The sequence below is a fragment of the Prionailurus viverrinus genome, chromosome A1 (assembly GCF_022837055.1).
Source record: "Prionailurus viverrinus isolate Anna chromosome A1, UM_Priviv_1.0, whole genome shotgun sequence".
Taxonomy (NCBI): domain Eukaryota; kingdom Metazoa; phylum Chordata; class Mammalia; order Carnivora; family Felidae; genus Prionailurus; species Prionailurus viverrinus.
This window is the reverse complement of record NC_062561.1, coordinates 191,177,208-191,197,480: the sequence shown is the minus strand read 5'-3', so window position 1 is coordinate 191,197,480 and position 20,273 is coordinate 191,177,208. Positions and strand designations below refer to the sequence as shown.

Sequence of the window (20,273 nt, the reverse complement as noted above, 5' to 3'; positions counted from 1 at the left end):
TATGTAGAACAGAACATTATGAATACAATGGAAACAAAGTTTTATCAATAAAAAAAATTTCAACACAAAGTGGGGAGGTAATAATTTGATACCTATATTATAGTATTTATTTTTAAAAATATTCCCAGCTTGAGGGTGAAAACAATTAATTTTGCATTCCAAACTCTAGAATCATGATTTTCATGTGAGCTTAACGCAGAATTACAGCAGGAAAACAAAAACACTTTAATTAATTTCCTTTATTTGCCATTAAATCAATAAAATCTTTGACTGCTACAGGTCTCCTTTAATAATATATATTTAACTCCTCTCTATTGGAACCATATTGCTAATGCCATATTATATACACTCAAATCCAAAACAAAACAAATATTGTATAAAATCTAAAAGCCAACATCGTTGAATTCTAACATTTATATTTAACTTAAGGTTTTAAGAATTTTTACCTTTTCAATTTTTTGAAAAGACACCAAAAAAAATAAAAATAAATATTTTTCTCTTTTGACTGTTCCTGACTGATAAATGGTGGCTACAGGGATAAACACGGAAGGAAGCCTCACCAAGTTAACCACTGCAAATTGTAAATAATGACTGCTAAAAACAAACAAAAACTCTGGAGGGTTTTTTTTTTTTTTCTCTTTTAAAGGAAACCATAGAGCAGTCCTGAAAAAAATATTTTTCCTAGTTCTGCAAAGGATAATTATAGCAGAAGACATGGGAAAAGTCCCACAGCTATCACCAATCGCTTAAAGAGGTTTCGTTACAATAAAAATTTGGATAGTATAACAGTAATAGCAGTGTTGCTGGAACATTAGCAAAAGTATATACATTCCAGTTACCTTTGATTTAGCCATAATCACATATGTATGCCTTTTTTGGACAAAAATATATATTTTTATAAAAAACTGATCATCCAACTTTAATGATTTCATTTATGGACTCAAGAGTGGTAGTAAAAGGAACAGACCCAATTATGACAAGGCGATTCAGGGACAGAAAAATCAAGTTCCTCAGGAAAAGAAAGGTATAAAATTAGAGATTCAAACACATTTATTCAGCCCTATTCCAGACTTCCCACAAATCATGATGTTAAAATGGGCTCTTCGATTTATAAAGGCTTTCCAGGTCTCACTACCCCATGTGTGGTCTATTCTTACTGGGAAAAATGATTTTGACTGCCTCATCTGAAGTGCCCTTGCCTGTCCATCTGAAATACTAGATACTTCACTTTTATAAAACAGCCTTTTTTTGGTTCTTTATGTAGGTTTAAATCTTAATCAATTGATAAAAGAAAGGGGAGTTGATTAGCATTTTCCATCCCAACATCACCTATCTTCACCACTAAAAATCCTTCATTCAATCTGCTCCTTTACAATCTCTCATTTGCTAAAGTTGGCGAAATTTGCAAAGGCATCTTGCTTGGGTTGCACAGTTCCAGAAGTCATGGCTAAGTTGGGCATGCCCATTCCCATTGTGCCTGTCAGGCCCATCCCAGCAGTTGACATCCCTATGTTCATGTTCATGCCCATCATACTCTGGTTCATCATTGGAGTATTTCCAAGAGGGGCCATTCCCATTGTGCCAGTCATCACACCGGGCATGCTCATAGGCATGGGTCCCCCCATCAAAGGGTTAGTTTGGGGCCGGACAGGAAGTATGTTTGATGGAGAACTGAGGTTCACAGCTCCAAAACTTTGAGTCATCACATTCATAGGTTGTTGCATATCTACCAGAAAAAAAGAGACAAAAGAACTTCACATTAGATTCATCAAGCAGAAGAATAAAACAATCTTCTTGACCATCAACACTTGTAACTCCTAAAATTCTTTTATGGTGATTTTACAAGGTAAGTCAATTAACTTGCACTATTTGCTCTAGAAACATACTCTGTGGCTGTTAACTCTGGTTTCCCAAAGATGCAGAAACAGTTAAGAGTGGGGTGGGGGAAAACACGAGGCACTTTGATATCATTCTGACAGAATTTAGTGTTGAATCCAACCTGACCTAACAAGTTGTCAGGAGCTGTTGTGTATCAAAAGCCTTAAAAAAGTTTATACCCTTTGACTCACTCTATTTTTAGAACATTACACTAAGGAAGAAAAACACAAGTACAAAGATTTATATAAAATCATGGAGTTATTTACAATAGCAAAAAGCCGGGAACAACAGAAATAACCAACAATAAAGAAATTCAACACTGGTATGACACATAACTATAAATATCTAAAAATCATTTTTTCTTAAAAATATTAAATACAGGAAAATGATAATTTAATGCTGAATGACAGCTGCAAGAAACAAAACAATATACACAGAGTGATTTCGAGTATTAAAAATATGGAATATGGTTAGAAAAGATAGAAAATACGAATTAATAGCGATTATCCCTGGATTACGGAGGGGAGATGATTTTTGTTTCTGGTCATATTTAGTTATATTTAAAACATTTTCTACAACAAATATTTTTATTTTAGTGATCAGACTCCCAAAACTCACCAAAATACATACACAATCATGTTATCATGCCAAGAGCAGGATACAAAGTAATCTGAATATGCCAGGGTGTACAGGGTGTACATCAATTAAGTATCACGGGGGGGGGGGGGGGGGGGGTGTCCTAAGCGATACACAGTTGCCTTTAGTACAATCAATGCCATGTATTTTTATTTCATGGCTTACACTAGTCTTGGCACAAGGGTAAAGATTACAAGTGCACAAAGAAGCAAGGTGTCTCATGGTAACTTACTCTGCTGTTGAATCATTGTATTGAGCGATGGCTGCTGGGGTTTGGAAGGCTGCATACCGGGTAGTAAGTTGTCTAGGCTGATGTTCACACTGGGGTCAGACCAAGTAGAGGGCAGGGTTTTGCTGACTGACTTCTGGACCATATCTGTATTCTGATTATAGAGAGGATTAGGCTTCTGCAGCACTGTGCTAACATTTTGCAAAGGCTGGAAAATAAAAAAATGCTCTAAAAATTAAACATTTGCTCAATAAAAGTTATCAAATGGCAATTTAATTAACACAGTAACTCCAGATATACATGAGACTTAGTAATAAACTCTTGAAACCAAAAGAACCACAAATGTTCTAGGCTAAATTCTTCAAGCTGAATCACTACCTTCCCCAGAATGTTCCTCTGAATCCCCAATCATGTTTGGGGTGAAAAAAAAACCCAACATATTTACACGAACAATTACCCTCCCATCACCCAAAGTCTAGAAGCCACCATCCCAGGGCCATTGCCAACTTCAGGTTAGTACAGCTTTAAGGAAATATACAAGTGGAAATTTATTCTTACAAGATAGAATTTAGGACATGATTTCTCATGTTATAAAAAGCAAAACCATCAAAGCGGCGAATTATATTGCACAAATCTTGACTGACATGTTCCTGCTCCATGTACACTTCTATCGGCTAAAGTGAGCAACACTAGCGGAACTTGATATATGTGGACCAGTTCAGAAGAAAGGAGAAATTCAGGAGAAAGAAGCAGGGATGCCTGGTAGTTACTAAGGATAACTATGAAAAGGGCAGACGAAGGGAAATGAAAAGGAATAGGAAAAATAATTTAAAATGTACCAATGCAAAGAATTACAACACAGTTGCAATTAAGACTGCAAGTAAGTAGACTGGCTTTACACTTAGACCACATGAAAGACTCTCAAAGAATCAACTGGCTTGGGCTTATTTAGTGGTGCACCGTTCAATTTAATGGTACTGGTGTGCCCTTCATGTCCTTTTCTTAATATTAGGTCCAACTTGTTATGCACAACAGTCACCTTTCTGCTTCTTTCTTCTCTTCCTCCATCCCAACACCCAAAGAGGAGAATCTACGTATTAAAATGAGTAATTAGTATCATAAAAAATATTCAGAATTGCTCGAATCAAAAACAGCAAGCTCCTGGTATAACTCAGGGACATATATTCTAACCCTGTGTTTGTCTGAATTCCAAATTAATACTAGGTAATTTAGATTTAACTGTAAAAAAGTGAATTAAAAAATTCCCACTTAGTGGTTTTCCTGTATGAAAATGAGAGTTGAAAGAAGAGCCTATATAAAGATTACATAATGTAGAACAGGCACAAAATAGGGAAGAGTATTCGTCATTTTAGAGACTGATTTTCTATATTAGAAACGATTGCCTATAACCATTGAGTGACACCTCTTTAAGGATCAGAGATTTTACTGAGTGAATATAGGCCACGGGTGAAGCAATAGCTCTATTCCTTCTTAAAAATAGTTTTTATTAAACTATTAAATACAAAATTATTTATTAATTCAATAAATTTTTATGAAGTGACTCCTCTGTGTAAGGCATCACGCTTCGCTTTGCATGGCCTACAAGATGGGTGAGAGGCCTTGCCCTCTAGAACCTGAATGACTATAGTAGGGGAAAAAAATGTAAGGTAAATGCAATGTGCCAAAACAACCTATGTATGGCTTATTTTTCTATTTCATGTTAGTTTATCATTACATCAGTTACGGAATCTCAAAGATGAGGAATCTGCAAGGGACACAGACAACTTACCTGTGATCTTGACATGGGCAACCCCAGGCCTACAGTATTAGTGCTCATCATGGAGAAATTCATACTCTGGGAAGATGTCATGGTTGCCTGGGACGAGCCCATAAGATCAAATAGGTCTGAAGAATTTGAGGCAGCTGGAGGCGGGCCTAAAGCTGATTGTGAGCCACTGACAAGTTCCACAGCTGGCTGTGAGGCATTGCCAAAGAGCTCACCGCTGGAGGCAACAGGACCTGATGGGGCTTGATTGAAGGCACTCCAGTCACCAAAGTCTCCATTCCCACTTGTTGCTGTAACTGAGAAAGAAAGGACAACAGGGGTAAGAAACTTTCTGAAATGCACAGAACAAATAGAACAGTCTATGAACTGAAACAAATTAGAGCCGATCTGTGTCCACCCAGATTAACATCTGCATATACCATCTCCATCTGGACATTATTTTTTCTCACGAATATTCCATAAATGTTAACAAGGTGGGAAAGGAAAAAAAATCCACATATAAAGTAAAATTCACCTCATAGCAGGTCTGGGGTGATACGTAGAAATTACAATCAAAAGTTTCTTCAACCTGAGTTTGCATATTAAATATGCTGCCAGCTCAACAAATACGAAAAGGAAAAAGAAAACTTAACTGGTAAAAGTTTTTTTGGGGAGATCGAGAATCCTCATGTGAAGAGACACTCAACAAAATTAGAGAATTCAACTCATTTCACCCATTCATTACTTGGAAAGGTTCAAAGAGAAATCAAACTATGACTTACATGGTCTCAAGTAAATAAAAACCCAAATTCATGACATTAAATTTATAAAAAAATGAAAAAAAAAAAAGCACAGAGAAAAGGACTCAGTAAAATTAAGAGTAGGGTTAGTAAATTTCTGCAAGAAGTTCTCACTCTTTTGGCCATGCTTCCATTGACAACACAAGGGCTATAGATAGCCACGGTATAACCCTAGCACAGTGCTTGCTTCCAGTGGGACCGTTCTCTCTCTCTCTCTCTCTTTCATCTACCTACCTATCTAATCTAGTCTATCCATTTATTTAAACATTTTTTAAGTTTATTTATTTTGAGATAGAGCAAGCAGGGGAGGGGCAGAGAGAGAGGGAGAGAAAGAATCCCAAGCAGGTTCCATGCTATCAGAGTGGAGCCTGATGCGGGGCTCAAACTCACCAACTGTGAGATCATGACCTGAGCTGAAACCAAAAGTCAGACGCTTAACCAGCTAAGCCATCCAGGCGCCCCTCAATTTATTTATTTAAATAAAAAACAGGGTATAGTCTTAAGAGGGGAACTCAATGCTAATATTTAAAACAAAGGGAAGGGGCATCTGGGTGGCTTAGTCGGTTGGGAGTCTGACTTCGGCTCAGGTCATGATCTCATGATTCCTAAGTTCAAGCCCTGTGCTGACACCTTGGAGCCTGGAGCCCTGTTTCGGATTCTGTGTCTCCCCCTCTCTCCCCTGCTCATGTTCTGTCTCTGTCTCCCAAAAATAAATAAACATTAAAAAAATTAAAAAAAAAAAGGGAAAACCCCTCAATACTACAAAGATAATTACAACAAGTTTAAGATTTAATGCATTCAATAATGTAAAAGTTGTTAAGAGGTTAATTGACGGATGGACTACAATGCTTAACAGCATGGATTTTGTACCTTACTAGCTAAGTGACCATGGGCAAGTTACATAACCCTCTCTGTGTCTCACTTTGTAAAAAAATCTAAGTTGTAAAGATTAAATAATATACAGTAAGTGCCATTTATAGTTTGTTATTGTTACTATGGATTAATTGTGAAAACACAGGGGAGGACCAAAGGTACCGCAATCTCTTTCGTTTAGGTATGCCAGAAAAAAGTGTAAGTCACGCTTCTATAAATTCTGCAATACATCTACTATTTGGAACACAATAAATATAAAGGCAATTGATACTTAAAAATGTTCTTTTTTAAGTAGACTATGCATGATTCTAAGTAAATAAACCTTTCCTTAAGAAAGGGACAAGTAAATAAGAATTAATGGAAGTTGAAAAAGGTGAAGACAGAGCTACACATAAACTGTCATCTGAAAGAGAACAGTATATACTACCAAGTGAAAAACACCGTCACTCTGTACTCCATGTTCACTTACAACTTGGAAATACATTTTGTCTAGCCTAAAGGTAACCAGCCATTGCAATACTGTCTCTCACTATGCTAAATATCTAAAGAGAACAATAACATTAAGTCTTTAAAATTATTTTCTTCTATTACCATATTAAAATGTAAGCCCCTTCAAAAGAAAATAAGTCACTTAGAAAATCCACACTCTGCCAACAATTTAATACAAGAACTGGGCTAATCTTCATTACCTCAGGGTTTTACTATAAAACATGTCTTTGATCTTCCTTACAAAAAAGAGACTGAATTAAGAGTTTTACAATTAGTTCTATATATTAAACAATTTAAACTAATTTAAGAAAGACTGCTGGATAAAGGTACTTTATGATGATTTTCTATTTGCTTGATCTATAAAACAGAGTAAGAATGGAAACTGGGGCAAAATGTGTTGCCCCATCCGAAAACTTTATCTGAGATGATTAATCATAGGAAGAAGAGATTTCTAGTAGGGCATATATTGTTCAGAAATGATTAATCATTGTTGCAACAGTTTCAGCCCCTTGCGTAATGGTGATCAGGTTATATTAATCACATGCATACAGATGAAGAGATGTATCACTTAGCAACATTAACATATTCGAATTATTTGCATAGTAGGCAAGTTTATATACATAAAAACTTTTGAGAATTACACAGACAGTCTGTAAAATTAGGGCAATGTTTATCTTCCACTTGACTTGCCTAAAGTAAGTTATTAACCCTTAGAGGGCATAACCACGCTTTTGAAATGAAGTTAATTACTCCACAATTCTGGTTTCTGGGAAATACTCAGAATTTACACAAGTAGGCTATCAAAACCCCAGATGATTAAAACCTATGCATCTTTCTTCCTAAATCCTCACAAACCTCAATCAGGCATTAGTAAATATAAATTTTAATTCCATTAATCGAATGGTTACTGTACCTGAAATGAGTAAGGCTCATTCAGCTAAATTACACATTTTTCTCCCTGCCTCACTTCATGTTTAAAAGTTATAACTAAATGTTCATACTCTCTCTCAAACTTCAGACTGATAAGATTTTATACAAAAAACCTTACAGCCAACTCCTTTATAACTTAAAGAAGAAAGGACACTTAATGAACTTAGTCCCTTTCTATACACTTTTATAGACATTACTCTGTCCTTATAAAGAACCATGTCAAGTGATGTTCCTGATTCTAAAGTTGGGAGGCTCAGAAGCTTTTCCAAAGTTAAACAGCTACCATAGTATATGGCAGGGACAGTAAGGTAAAAAAATAGTAACGAAGAAAGGGAAAAAAAAGACAAGCGCTTCATTTCAATCCCTGATGTTTAAACCTACGTTGTTAGTTACAGGTATACAACATAAAGATTTGATATCTGAATATACTGCAAAATGACCACTACGATAAGTCTAGGGCATTTTTAAAATTTCTAATCTGACATGAAGAGAAGTTTTGCCTGAGGTCCAATTGCTCACTATTTAAGGATGTGTCAAAATGAAGTTTATTTTTTTACAGAAATCCTCTTAATATATTTAAATCACAAAGACATAAATTTTACTAAGATAGTCTGCCTAATCCCATCCTTGGGATCATAACATATAAGCTAAACATAAACCATAATATTCATCCCACTAAACTGAGATTATTTACACTTATTCACACTCCCCACCCAAACTGCCCCGCCCCCCAAAACTAAACAAGAGTCACTTATGAATAAGGGCAATTTTATTTAGGTGTGCCTGCCTGAGTTGTTTACAACCACATTAATCCATTTAGCACATTAAGACATTGACCCAGTAAAATACTTTTGTGAATGATAAATACTACAAGGAGTAAAATACCAAAATGAAGCTGATCTGGTGGGGAAGGGAGTTATTTGGTTTTGATAACCTCTAGATTTCTGACCAAATTGTATCATACCTTGGGAGGGGAAACTGCCTGATGCAGCAGCTGAGCCAAAATCAGCAAATCCTCCAAATAAATCAGCTGATCCTCCTAGAAATTAAGCATGAAGAAAAGTTAAACTGATAAAACCACAGAACCACTGACAGCAATTTCAGGAAGCCATTTTAGCACCACACGTACAAACTACCCAATATTAGAGGCTCCAGAGCCATTAGAAAAGCTAGTTTGTAGATCTAGGTTTTCATATCACCATGTTCCTTTTAAACTACCACAAACTCTTACATTCCTCAGTTCTTTATCTTGTAAGTAATTGACACCACATTTGTGATTAAAGTTATCCCTCACTTACATTGCCTGAACATAGTGTGGACCTGTGGTTTATCCAGTCAATTATGCTCTTTGTAAGAATCTTCAGTGGATGCTAAAACCTGGGTAAAATGTTGCTAGGGAGTAAGATACATAATCGCTAAACATCATCCCACAGACTACTCGGTAAATACAAAGGAATGAAACTACTTTTACACTGGACAAACTGAATGGATATCATCCTAAACAACTGATTAAATTTAATGTCACTAGTAATCAGATAAAATAGTATTCATGGGCTCTCTAATGCAAGGAACTCAAAAGGAGATCATCACCTGTGTTAAGAATTCCCACCAAAAATATTTAACCTGAATCTAATCATAAGGAATGAATCACACAAATTACAAAGTGAGTGACATTTTGCAAAACAACTCTCCAGATTCTTCAGAAAATGTCAACATCATAAAAGACAAAAAAGGCTGGGACTACTAGAGATTAAAGGAGTCTAAGGAAACATGACAAGTACATGAAATGCATGATCCCTGATTGGAGTATGGATTTTTAAAAAAGTGCTATCCTGAAGTGACATAATTGAGACATCAGGAAAATTTGAATATGGTCTGTATACTAGATAATACTGTTTAAATGTTAAACTTCCCAAGTATGATAACTGTACTGCAATTATTGTAAAGAAGAATGCCCTTGTTGTAAGAAGTTATATGCTGAAGTATCCTGGGGGCAGAATGTCCTGGTATTTCCAATTTTCTCTCAAATGGTACACAATAAACAAATGGTATACAGCAAATTAAAAACAAAAGATCTAGAGAGAGATAAAGAAAATGTGGCAAATTTTCTGTAGGTTTGAAATGAGATCCAAAGGCTGCAAATCAATCTCTGTGTGCATAACATCACATTCTGATAAAAATTTTTATTTGTGGGGTGCTTGGGTGGCTCAAGTCAGTTGAGCGTCTGACTTCGGCTCAGGTCATGATCTCGCAGTCCCTGAGTTCAAGCCCCGCATCTGGCTCTGTGCTGACTGCTCAGAGCCCGGAGCATGCTTTGGATTCTGTGTCTCCCTCTCTCTCTCTGCCCCTCCCCAACTCACACTCTGTCTCTCAAAAATGAATAAATGTTAAAAAAATTAAAAAAAAAATTTTTTAATTTGTAAACACTATGTGGTTACAAATATTTACTTTCACCTACAAATTGAACAGTAATATTAAACTCAATTTTAATATTCCATTTCTGTCAATTCAGTTATCAATGGAATAGCAATAGCCAAAGGATCTAAAACCTGAAATACCTGTCCTTATTTTTCTTTGTCCTTAAAGATTTCACCTCTTAAGAGTCACAACCTTAGAAGTTTAGAGCGGCAGTTCAATTATGGTGCTTTTAGTGTTATGCGAACATTATATAGGTTACATCACAGCTGCTTAGCCTGCAGTGCTTAGAAACTAGCCAGGTGGGACTGGAACATCTGGGCTGCACTCAAATACCACCGGGGACAGCTTCCAACATCTGGTGCCATTTCTGAATTGTCTTATCGCTGCAAGACATTCTGCCCCATCTGCTACACTCAACTGGGTTAATTAAACTAGAACCATCTCCCCTTCTTAATAAATGGCCAGCAGTAATACAAGGAACAAATCAGTTTCTTATACATGTGTACCTGGTATTTCTTTTTAATGCACATTTACTGTAGGCAACTATCAGCAGGCATAAACATTTCTCATTTTTTTACCTCATTACAGATGCACATATTCACATATATCCTTACTCACCATGAACTAACTCCTACCAAGGCCAAGTTTCTCTGCTCTTACCAACACTACAGCTCATCTAGCTACTTTTGCTTTATCCAAAGGATAATAATACAGTGATTTGTTTTTCTCTTCTTTGAAGATACATACATCATGATAAAATGAGGGGAGGGGCATAAAAAATCCATGAGCTATATTTTTAAACTATATAAACAAGGACATATATTAATAAAAGCTAGCAGGGAAATGAATGTTGCAAACGGCTGCTGCTTTATATTCATAAATTTGTCTTCTGTATTGTTCCTTCATGTTAAAAATATTGATCAAAGTATACTGTTAGGTAACAGAATGACAGTTAATCATTTATGGTAACATTAAGGGATTTGAAAATTGGAGATTATTTTAATTTGCTTCATCTGACAGTGAATAAACATCAATATGTAATTTATTATGGTAAAACAGCTAGGGATTTTCAAATCTTTTCCAGTCTGGGCTACAAAGAAAATGCATGATGCAGAAAAAGGCATCTGAATACTACAGGATCCTAACTTCAGACTGGGTAAGATGTTTTATTTTTGTCATATCCTAATTTGATATTTCAGATAATTACCTACTTTGGTTATTCCACTGTCCTACATTCTAACATCTAAACTGAAATTATACTGTACTTATAACTTATCTATAGCAAATATTCTACCTCTTCATACTATAGGGAGTCTGATTTTAACATAACCAATTTACAAACACTGCAAGTAAAGAATGGAAACACACATAAATATTTTACAAAAGGAAGTCACCTTTTCTTGAAAAGGGCTTAAAATTTTCTCTAATCTTTTGAAGTGCCACAAATTATGGTTCTACATAGGTTTTACACAATGTGACCTTCAACTCTGAAAACTATCTCAACAATTCAAAATCTCTTTATTTCTTTTAGGAAAAGTTTCTCTCTCTAGGGAGGACTGTCCCTACCTAGATGTATGATGTTATTCATATCAATATCTTAAATTCAACACAAATTTTCTATACTGAACCATTTTCCCAGATAATTTCTATCTAAGGGAATTTAAATAAAAGAGTGCACCAAAAACTGCTGCATGTGGAAGACTGCTAAATTTCACAACAAGAGCTATTCTTCAAGATTCCCACATGAGAGCTGTCATTATAAATGAACCATTTCCATCTGCCTTTTCAGGACAGCAAGGAGGTTATTTACAATCACCAGCTGGGAACATGTATTTTCCAAAGCAATACTGTGAACAGGAAAAATATAGCTGAACTAGACAGTGCTTAAGCTACAAATGGAAATTTTCTTCAACAAAGAACTTAATCCAGATTACAATATAAAAAGCAAACTTCTGCAAGAAGAATTCTAGTTAAGTACAAAATTAAAATGACAAAATGCAAAAAATTATAAATCTATGACAAAGATTAATACATATACGTAAGAAGTTTAAATATAAAACAATAAGGATAAATACTCCCACTCAAAGACATGGACAAAGGAATATGAATACACAGGTTACAACTGGTCTATAAAAACATGGGAAGTTTTCAAACTCACCAAACAAATGCAAAATTAAATGAAATGTTATTTTCTCCTTACCAAACTGGATGGTTCTGAAAGATATGATTCCACTACTATAATAGAGAAAAATTTGGACAAAAACCACCCAAAACCTAACACTCCCCAAATAAGAAACTGATTGGTTAAATAAATTACAGTATATCCATACAGGATTAAGATATAAGGCAGTTAAAAATCTGTAAAGGAATACCAACAATCATAGGGAAACAGTCATGAGATTTCAGGTGAAAAGCAGTTCACAGGGGAAAAAGAAAAACAACAACAAAAAAAACCCTTATCCAAAAGCCTGAAAACATTTTGCCACATAATAAATGTTTAAACAAATATATTGACTGAATACATAGAAAGTATATTTAAAAAAAGAGTATTCACCCAAATTATTAACAGTTTATGTATCCAAGTCATGGCGAATCACTTGTTTTCTATCAAATTTCTAAAATGAGCATGCATTACTTTCAATTAGTGAAGAGAATGTTAAACCTTTTTATTTTTAGTAAGCTTGGCTTAAACTACAGATAACTCCCATGGAAATTCTAATACATAAATTGGTGTACTGAATATATAACAACATGGTTCATATTCAAGTGAATATCCTCAACTAATTTTTGTGATTACTAGGTACAAGGCAACAGGTTCAAATACAAATGTAATAAAAATTTTAAATTTGACGTACTTCAATCTTTAAAAAAACTTTAAAACTAAAAAAAAAAAGAATTCAAAACATACTGCAAGTCAGGTAATGTCTTTCTATTTGCACTGAGTATGGCGTATTTCCTCTTCAACCTTATTTATTAACTTACAGAATAGTACGTTAATCAAGACTTAAATTCCTTAATTAGAAAGGAACAAAGGAGACGATGCAGACTTTTAAAGAGATGAGATATACTAAAAAATGAAATGGGATGTTTTTGGCATTCTAGTTGGTTTATTTTCTAAATACTTTGAATTATTCATTTTTAAAAATGTTTACTTAGAAATGTACTATATGTAAAAGTCACCAAAATATCCTTTCAGTGCAGATTTTATAAGAACATCACCATAGTGGGATATGTATCAAGACAGTCTCAAATAAATCTTGGCGAATGGGTTTCACATGTGTATTTTAAAACTTGGTAGATATTCTACAATCATTTTACCACACATGCTTTTGAAGATGTTAACAAAAAGGATGTAGTAACACATAAAAAAAAGAAAACCTGAGCATATTCTCAAAGGAGGTATTTATCTGGTGAGAGGTACAGATGCCGCCATATCTACTTAGGTTTACAGTTCATGCCCATATTACTTGCATGATAGTAATATCGTAAGTATAGGCACATCTGGTAAACGACACCCAAATGGCATGCCAAATAGCAATGCTAATATGGTTGATTCTTAGACTTTTTCATGTGTAGGTACTAAAGATTTAATATCCAATATTTTTTCCACTGCTGAATTCAATTTAAAATATATTACTAAAGGGGCACTTGGGTGGCTCAGTGTCCAATTTTTGATATAGGGCTCAGGTCATGATCTCATGGTTCATGAGATTGAGCCCTGCATCAGGCCCTGTGCTGATGGTGCAGAGACTACTTGGGATTCTCTTTCTCCCTCTCTCCCTGCCCCTCCCCCACCTGCACACGCGCATATGCAAGCTCTCTCTCTCAAAATAAATAAACTTAAAAACAAAACAAAAATAAAATATATTACTAAAGTATTTAAATAGAGATTTGGAGTAACAAAATTTATGTGCTGACTTGGGGGGGGGGTCTACACAAACTGGTTAAACATACTATTTCAAATAACTTTAAAAAAATAATTCTGACGTCAACCCACATTCAGCTTGTTTTTAGAGAATGCTATGATAAAACAAACATTTAAGGCAAGAAGCCTTCCAGATTTCATTCAAGTTTTGTCTTAATTATTGTATTAATATTAATCACTACTTCTATTTAATTAGTCAACCTACTGTTTGCACTGGAGAAGAAAAACCACTCAACAGTTTCTTGCCAAGCAAAGGAAGCATGTTGGTATTTAATAATTCTCTCTGTTCAAAGCAATCTTGGTATCACGGAGGAAAAAAGTTACATCACTTATCTGCCCTTCCTAGTTAATTTTTCTCTGATTGCTCCATTAAAACTTTCCACAAATGCATGAAAAGGGGTCCTTAATATTTCATGCCAGGGAGTCCAAAATAGTTGATATTCTGTGACACTATGTCTGAATTATATGACCACATGCTAACTAACAGTTAATACTACAGTTAAAATTTTAAACATACAGAAAGATAGCACATAAATTGTTAAACCACTGATGTAGTTGTTTGTAACCTTTGGCATGACAGTTCAATAGAGTTTACAGTATAATTTTAGAAAGAGTTAGAGTTATAGAAAAAAGGGAATAGGAACTGAAGCTCAGAAACTTGGTTGAACCAGATGCCCCATTAAGTTCACTCTGAGTCCAAGAATTTTACAATAATGAACAAGGAGAAGATAATAACAGAAGATTTTCTATTAATTACATGTCTTTGTCAATGAAAAGTAATTTCCATCACAGACCTCCACTCAAACACTAATGTAAATTTCAAAACAATTCATTTTTGAAAAATCACTACACATATCAAGGAACAATAGATTTACTTTGCTTATACACCAATCTTGCCATTTACGTTTTAATGTGAAATAAACTTTAAACAGATTGGGAAAGATGGTCTTTGAACAAAAGTTGTATTTCTCAAGCTGTTTTGACTTGCAGCGTAGGACTTTGTTAGAACTACATAATCATTAAATGCAACCTAAAATATCAACTTTCTTGAAAACAATATGTAGGTAATAACTCAAAATCTGGCATTTACTGAAAATCTAATTGAAGAAATCACTAATCCCAACTATAAGAAAATCTTGGTAAAGAAAGTATTCTTTTGCTACCGCCCCCTTAAAATATGTCAGGTAGGTAGTTACCTACTTTCATAGAATGCCCCTTTCCTCCAAAGCTCTCAGCATGTTTATCACTAGATAACTATGTGTGACTCTTTGATTAATGATTACTTCCTCCACCTGACCTTCCCACGAGGGCAAGAAGTTTGTTTCACTAAACATTATACCTCAAGCGCTGAGACCAGTGTCTGGTTCAATAAATACTTATTGCATAACTGAACGAAAGTTGAAGTGAACTACCATAGCTGATGTTGAGAGCCAGAATTAAGATTTAAGGAAAGAGTAAAATGGGCAGAGCACAGTACATTTTGCTTATAGAGAAAGCAAAGGACCCCAAATACTCAGCACTAAGAAATTAAGGAGACAGATATTACTGAATTATTGGTCAAATATTTAAGCACACTTCTCTATTGTAGGCAATAAACAATTTTCCCCAAACAATGCTCAAAGCTCACTAATCTCACATTAAAAATAAATCCAATGCAAAGAATTTTATTTTTCATTTTATCATTTATATGGCATTTTGAAAAATTATTCTGAAATCGAGACTACTAAGAAGAAAGAAGCCAATGTGGAAGCTTACCTGTTGACTGGCTGGTGCCATCAAACAGATCAACAAGGTCACCAGATGACTTACTGCTAGGCACTGAAGTCTGAAAACACACACAGAACTTAATAAGTTCAGAAAATAATTAATACTACTTATCCTAAATCTGCTCTATTCATCTCTAATTCTGTAATACCTGTAATATCTTAATAAAGGTACATTTAGATTTCTGAAGAAAGAGATGTGACCTTGAATCCTTATGGAGAGATAGTTATTTTTAAGTAATTCTATCCACAGCAACGTAAAATCCCTAACCTCTACACTGTTTTCCCAAACTCACTTCTTTTCTTAACTGCATTTCACTATGGAAAATATACCTTCCAGATCCCACTGAAATCTTAATGCTATATATCAGAATCATTTAAGAAGCATTAGAAAATACTTATGCCCCAGCCCATCAGAACATATTGAGTCATAACTGCCCAGGGTGGGATCTTGGCCTATACAAGTCTGACAAAGCTCACTTGAGAATTCTAAGGCATAAGAAGGTCTGAGATCCACTAGATTAGAGACCAAGATCCTATCCAGCTTTAAAATTCTATGATTTTAGATTCGATGATTCTTTGATTACTGTTTGTATACCACACAAGTCATTCTATGTTGTTTAATATACCTTCACATCTAATTGCTTCACATTTAGTTCCCAAACTAAAATGTGGGGCTGGAGTTTATAATACTATTTTTCCTCTTCCCTATAGTCCTAAGCACCTTGATGTGTATGTCCTGTGTGTTCAATACGTATATGACAAATTAGAACAGAAACGCCAGGCAATAGGGAAACACTGTAAGTTTCTAGGTATGTTAATTTGAGCCCTGAAGTACTATATGCTGGTTCAAAAAGGTTTTGAGATTAAAAGAGATCCAAGCAATTGAATAACTTTCCAAAAACTCTGGCCTCCTTGATGTTTTTTTTGTATTAAAAAAAATCATAAAGCTTACACTATAAATATAAAATATTTATGGCAGAGTGACATGTATTTAGTCTATACTACAAACTGATATTTAAAATCCTTTAAGATACAAGTCTTAATTTATCATTAAAAAAGTTATACAGTTTGGATGATTTTCCCCATGTAGGCTTACATGAATTTTCCTTATAACAGCCATTATGTATCAGGTTTTAATTATAACGATCTACCACATCCTGAATATGGCCATGAGTAAGCGAACTGTCTCCACAGCAGGGGAAAGGACCACAAAACACTAAAAGAGCCATTTCCTCTTTTTAACTACAACTAAAGTTGAGTTCTAATTCTGAGATTTTCATCAAAACTAAAAAGATGGGTGAAATTATACAAAGAAGATATTTGGCAAAAGTTAACTACAATTTGCAGGATACATTAGAAAAATGTCTTCCCTAGTTTTTAGCTGCTTCTGATGCAAAGCCAGGTAAACACTAGTGGGGGGGAGACAGACAAAACACTAGCTTGTGGCCAGGTATCTACTAAGTAGATTTCATTTTCTGTGGGTGAATAAAAAATAAATGAAGAAGGTAGAAGAAGGCAGTGCTGCCACTGATCAGTAGTGACCACCAGGCAAATAAGCCTCTCTTTATAGGCAATGACTCTGTATTAAATGGGACTGTCTCCTCTGTATATCTACTTGGTCCTCTTTTGTCATTTCTTACATCTTCTATAATACTCCCATTTTCGTTAGTGAATCTTACTGTGTTTGGCAACCAGTGATGTTCTTAGAAAGGAACAAATGCGCTACATTCTGATTCACCACCCTTCCCAAATGAACCAAAAGTGTCATTTCTACTTTCACAGAAAGTGCACAATCATTCAGCAATTGGACAGGTTTTTTTCCCCAAAGAGGTTTCTTTTTATTAATGACTCTGAGTAATACAGGCCAAATGATCTATAATTAATATGACTGCCTACAAACGCCCAACCCTACTAACTCAGTAATTCTAAAAGTAATTCATAAGAATAAAACTGTGTTCAATGTGTAAGCTCATGCCATTCCCACCTTCAGTGAAGACTGAGGTGTATGAGTTGAAGTATTCTGATCTGGACTTGCTTTGTCCCCTGTGTAATGTGCTGCTGCTCCAAGATCAATGGTTTTAGAAGGATTTGCTGTGCGCTTGTGTCTGGTTGTGGTGGTCTCTGTGGCCTGTGTGATATGGATATGCTTTGTCGTCACAGTCTCCTCTTCATCTTTGAATTCACCTTTGGGAGATCTGCCTCTTCTTGCTTTCTTTTCCTCATCACTGTCGCTAAAAGATATTAAAAATGAAGCAAAATAATAAGATGAGGGATTATTTTAAAATGGAGCCCTCAGTGATTTGAGCTAAAGAATTTCAAATGCAGTAACTCCAAAATTCCATACTTTGACTATTTGACAGAGATCAATAGAATATTATCTAAGCTATCTGAATAATGTTACATATGTGTTGGGGAGGGGAAATGGGAACCCACTCAATTCCCTAGGTAAGTCTAAAACACTGCTAAAAAAACATATTTACATAAACGTGTACAAATAAAAAAAGCCTGAAATTATTCAAATGTTTATGCATTATAGATTTAAAGCTTAATTAAAAAATAAAATGGCAGGATTATTACCATATCAGAATCAACTGATGAGACTGCGAGCTTAAACATCTGCATTTGACAACCACTTTCTTGAAATGGATTGTGTGCAAACTACAGTCCCACTTAAATAACAATTCTGTCACTGACTCTTATATACTAATACAAATACATAATAAATTATTACAATTCCAATGGATACCTTTTCAACCACTATCCTAACTATATTCAAATGATTAAATTCTCATCTGTAAATGTAAAAAACAAAAGGAGGTATTGCACAGTACAACAGTGCTCTATTTTACTATAGCATGAGGAAACAAACTTTTACATAACTATGAAAACTGCTTTAGAGGAAAAAAGTATATTTAAAATGCTTTGAAATAATTCCTTTTTAGGCATATTCAAAATGATTTTTTTTATCTTAATAGGGCAAAAGAAAAACATACACAATAAGAAAAAAAACTGGGTATTTTCATATGCCATGAATTACAAACATCAGCATTAATCTGTTCTTCAGTAATAAAGCAATTGGGTTTTTTTTTCCTAGTGTAAGCAGGACAGAGGAATTACCTAAAATACGTTCCATTATCTACATTACTTAATTTTGGAGTAGATGGTTTAATTTATGAATATTCTGAAATGAAACACTTAAAATTCTTCTTAAAACTATACTAATTTAACCCACACAAATCTAAAGCAATTACTACTTAAATATAAACCAATTTGGAACCTGTATAAATCAAGGATCAAGAACAGCTTCCCACAGAGTACAAACGTTAACTGTATTTTTATCTATAAGCATTTTCAGGAATCTACAAGTTCTGATTAAGTGTTCAAAAGCCCCTGTCCCTTACCAATTTCTCGCAGCAACAAATGACCTACAGATTGCCACTAAAATTTCTTACCTTTTTGATGTCCAATTTGATTTCAGTGGAAGGTATATGTTAAAAATATAAAACTGACTAGTACCCAGTGAAATGGAAACTTAATATCTGATCAATGTTCATGAATTCCTGAACTTAATAATGAACTAGTAAGTCTGACATTCTGGTAACATGCCAGAGAGGTCACATGCAACTTTGTCTCAAAATCTACTCTTCCCTCACAAATACTCAAAGATGTAAAGTCCCTGGTGTGCTCCTCAGTTACTATGATAAATAATACACACTCTATTTTTACTCTTTTAAACCCCAATACTCTATATGAAAGATTTAGGGACTCTAGAAGATCTTGTCTTAGAGGCAACATAAAAAAAAAAAAAAAAAAAAAAAAAAAGAAAGAAAGAAAAGAAAATCAAGGGAGAAGAAAGAAAAAAAAAAAAAGACAAAGCAAAGAAAGAAAAACTGAGGACAGAAGGGCAAAGGAGAGAAAGTAACAACATAAGAATGCACAGTCAGATCTCTAACCAGCCTACCTACCTGATCTCCACATCTCTTTAGGAAACAGCAACTGAATATATGGCCACTATGTTTTCTAAACCAAACTAAAAATGTAAATACAGAGGCCACAAGAACATTAATGAGAGAAAAAAGTAGAATATCCACAGAATACTTAAATAGACACAGCTTTCCAAGTTTAGTATTTACTATTATATGCATACTCTTCAGTATAACAGAGCCAGAAATGTAGTTGTAAAACGGATATACTTAAAGTACTAAAAGTAAATTCTGGCTCTTCAAAGATCATATTCCAGAAACAGTCTTGAAAAAGACAGGCATTTCAGAGATTTAATATATAAACATACCAAAGACACTACGTATTTCAAAACTGTTTCAAAATTATGCTTTTATACTTACTTCTTTTTAATGACCCCTAAATCTGAACTGGTAAGATTTTTTTTTTTTAAGGGAAAAAAAAGATGGTATTTAGTTACAGGTAATCACTTGAACAAACAGTTCCATCACAAACTTACTTAAGGCAAGTTCCATAGTCTGATTAGGCTTCAGGTTTTACTTCTAAAAAATAAGGTAAAGTTCTTGATCTAGCCTAACAGAAATACTGTAAGGCACAAATGACA

General features: G+C 34.5%; 1 protein-coding gene across 3 annotated transcripts in view; it reads right to left on the bottom strand.

Annotated features, from left to right (window-relative positions):
• Positions 1-636: 636 nt before the first annotated feature.
• CLINT1 (clathrin interactor 1) overlaps positions 637-20,273 on the bottom strand; it is a 58,484-nt gene continuing 38,847 nt past the window's right edge. Inside the window, exons 7-13 of one of the 3 annotated variants that reach the window (XM_047864773.1) lie at positions 17,694-17,940; positions 15,699-15,768; positions 8,565-8,639; positions 4,533-4,825; positions 3,783-3,833; positions 2,747-2,897; positions 637-1,726 (exon numbers count right to left, since the gene is read on the bottom strand). In XM_047864773.1, the coding sequence (XP_047720729.1) occupies positions 1,380-1,726; positions 2,747-2,897; positions 3,783-3,833; positions 4,533-4,825; positions 8,565-8,639; positions 15,699-15,768; positions 17,694-17,940 (1,234 nt within the window). In that variant the 3' untranslated portion in view covers positions 637-1,379. Of the gene's footprint in view, positions 1,727-2,746; positions 2,952-3,782; positions 3,834-4,532; positions 4,826-8,564; positions 8,640-15,698; positions 15,769-17,693; positions 17,941-20,273 lie in introns of all 3 variants that reach the window. The other 2 variants (XM_047864772.1, XM_047864774.1) reach the window with 2 other exon arrangements.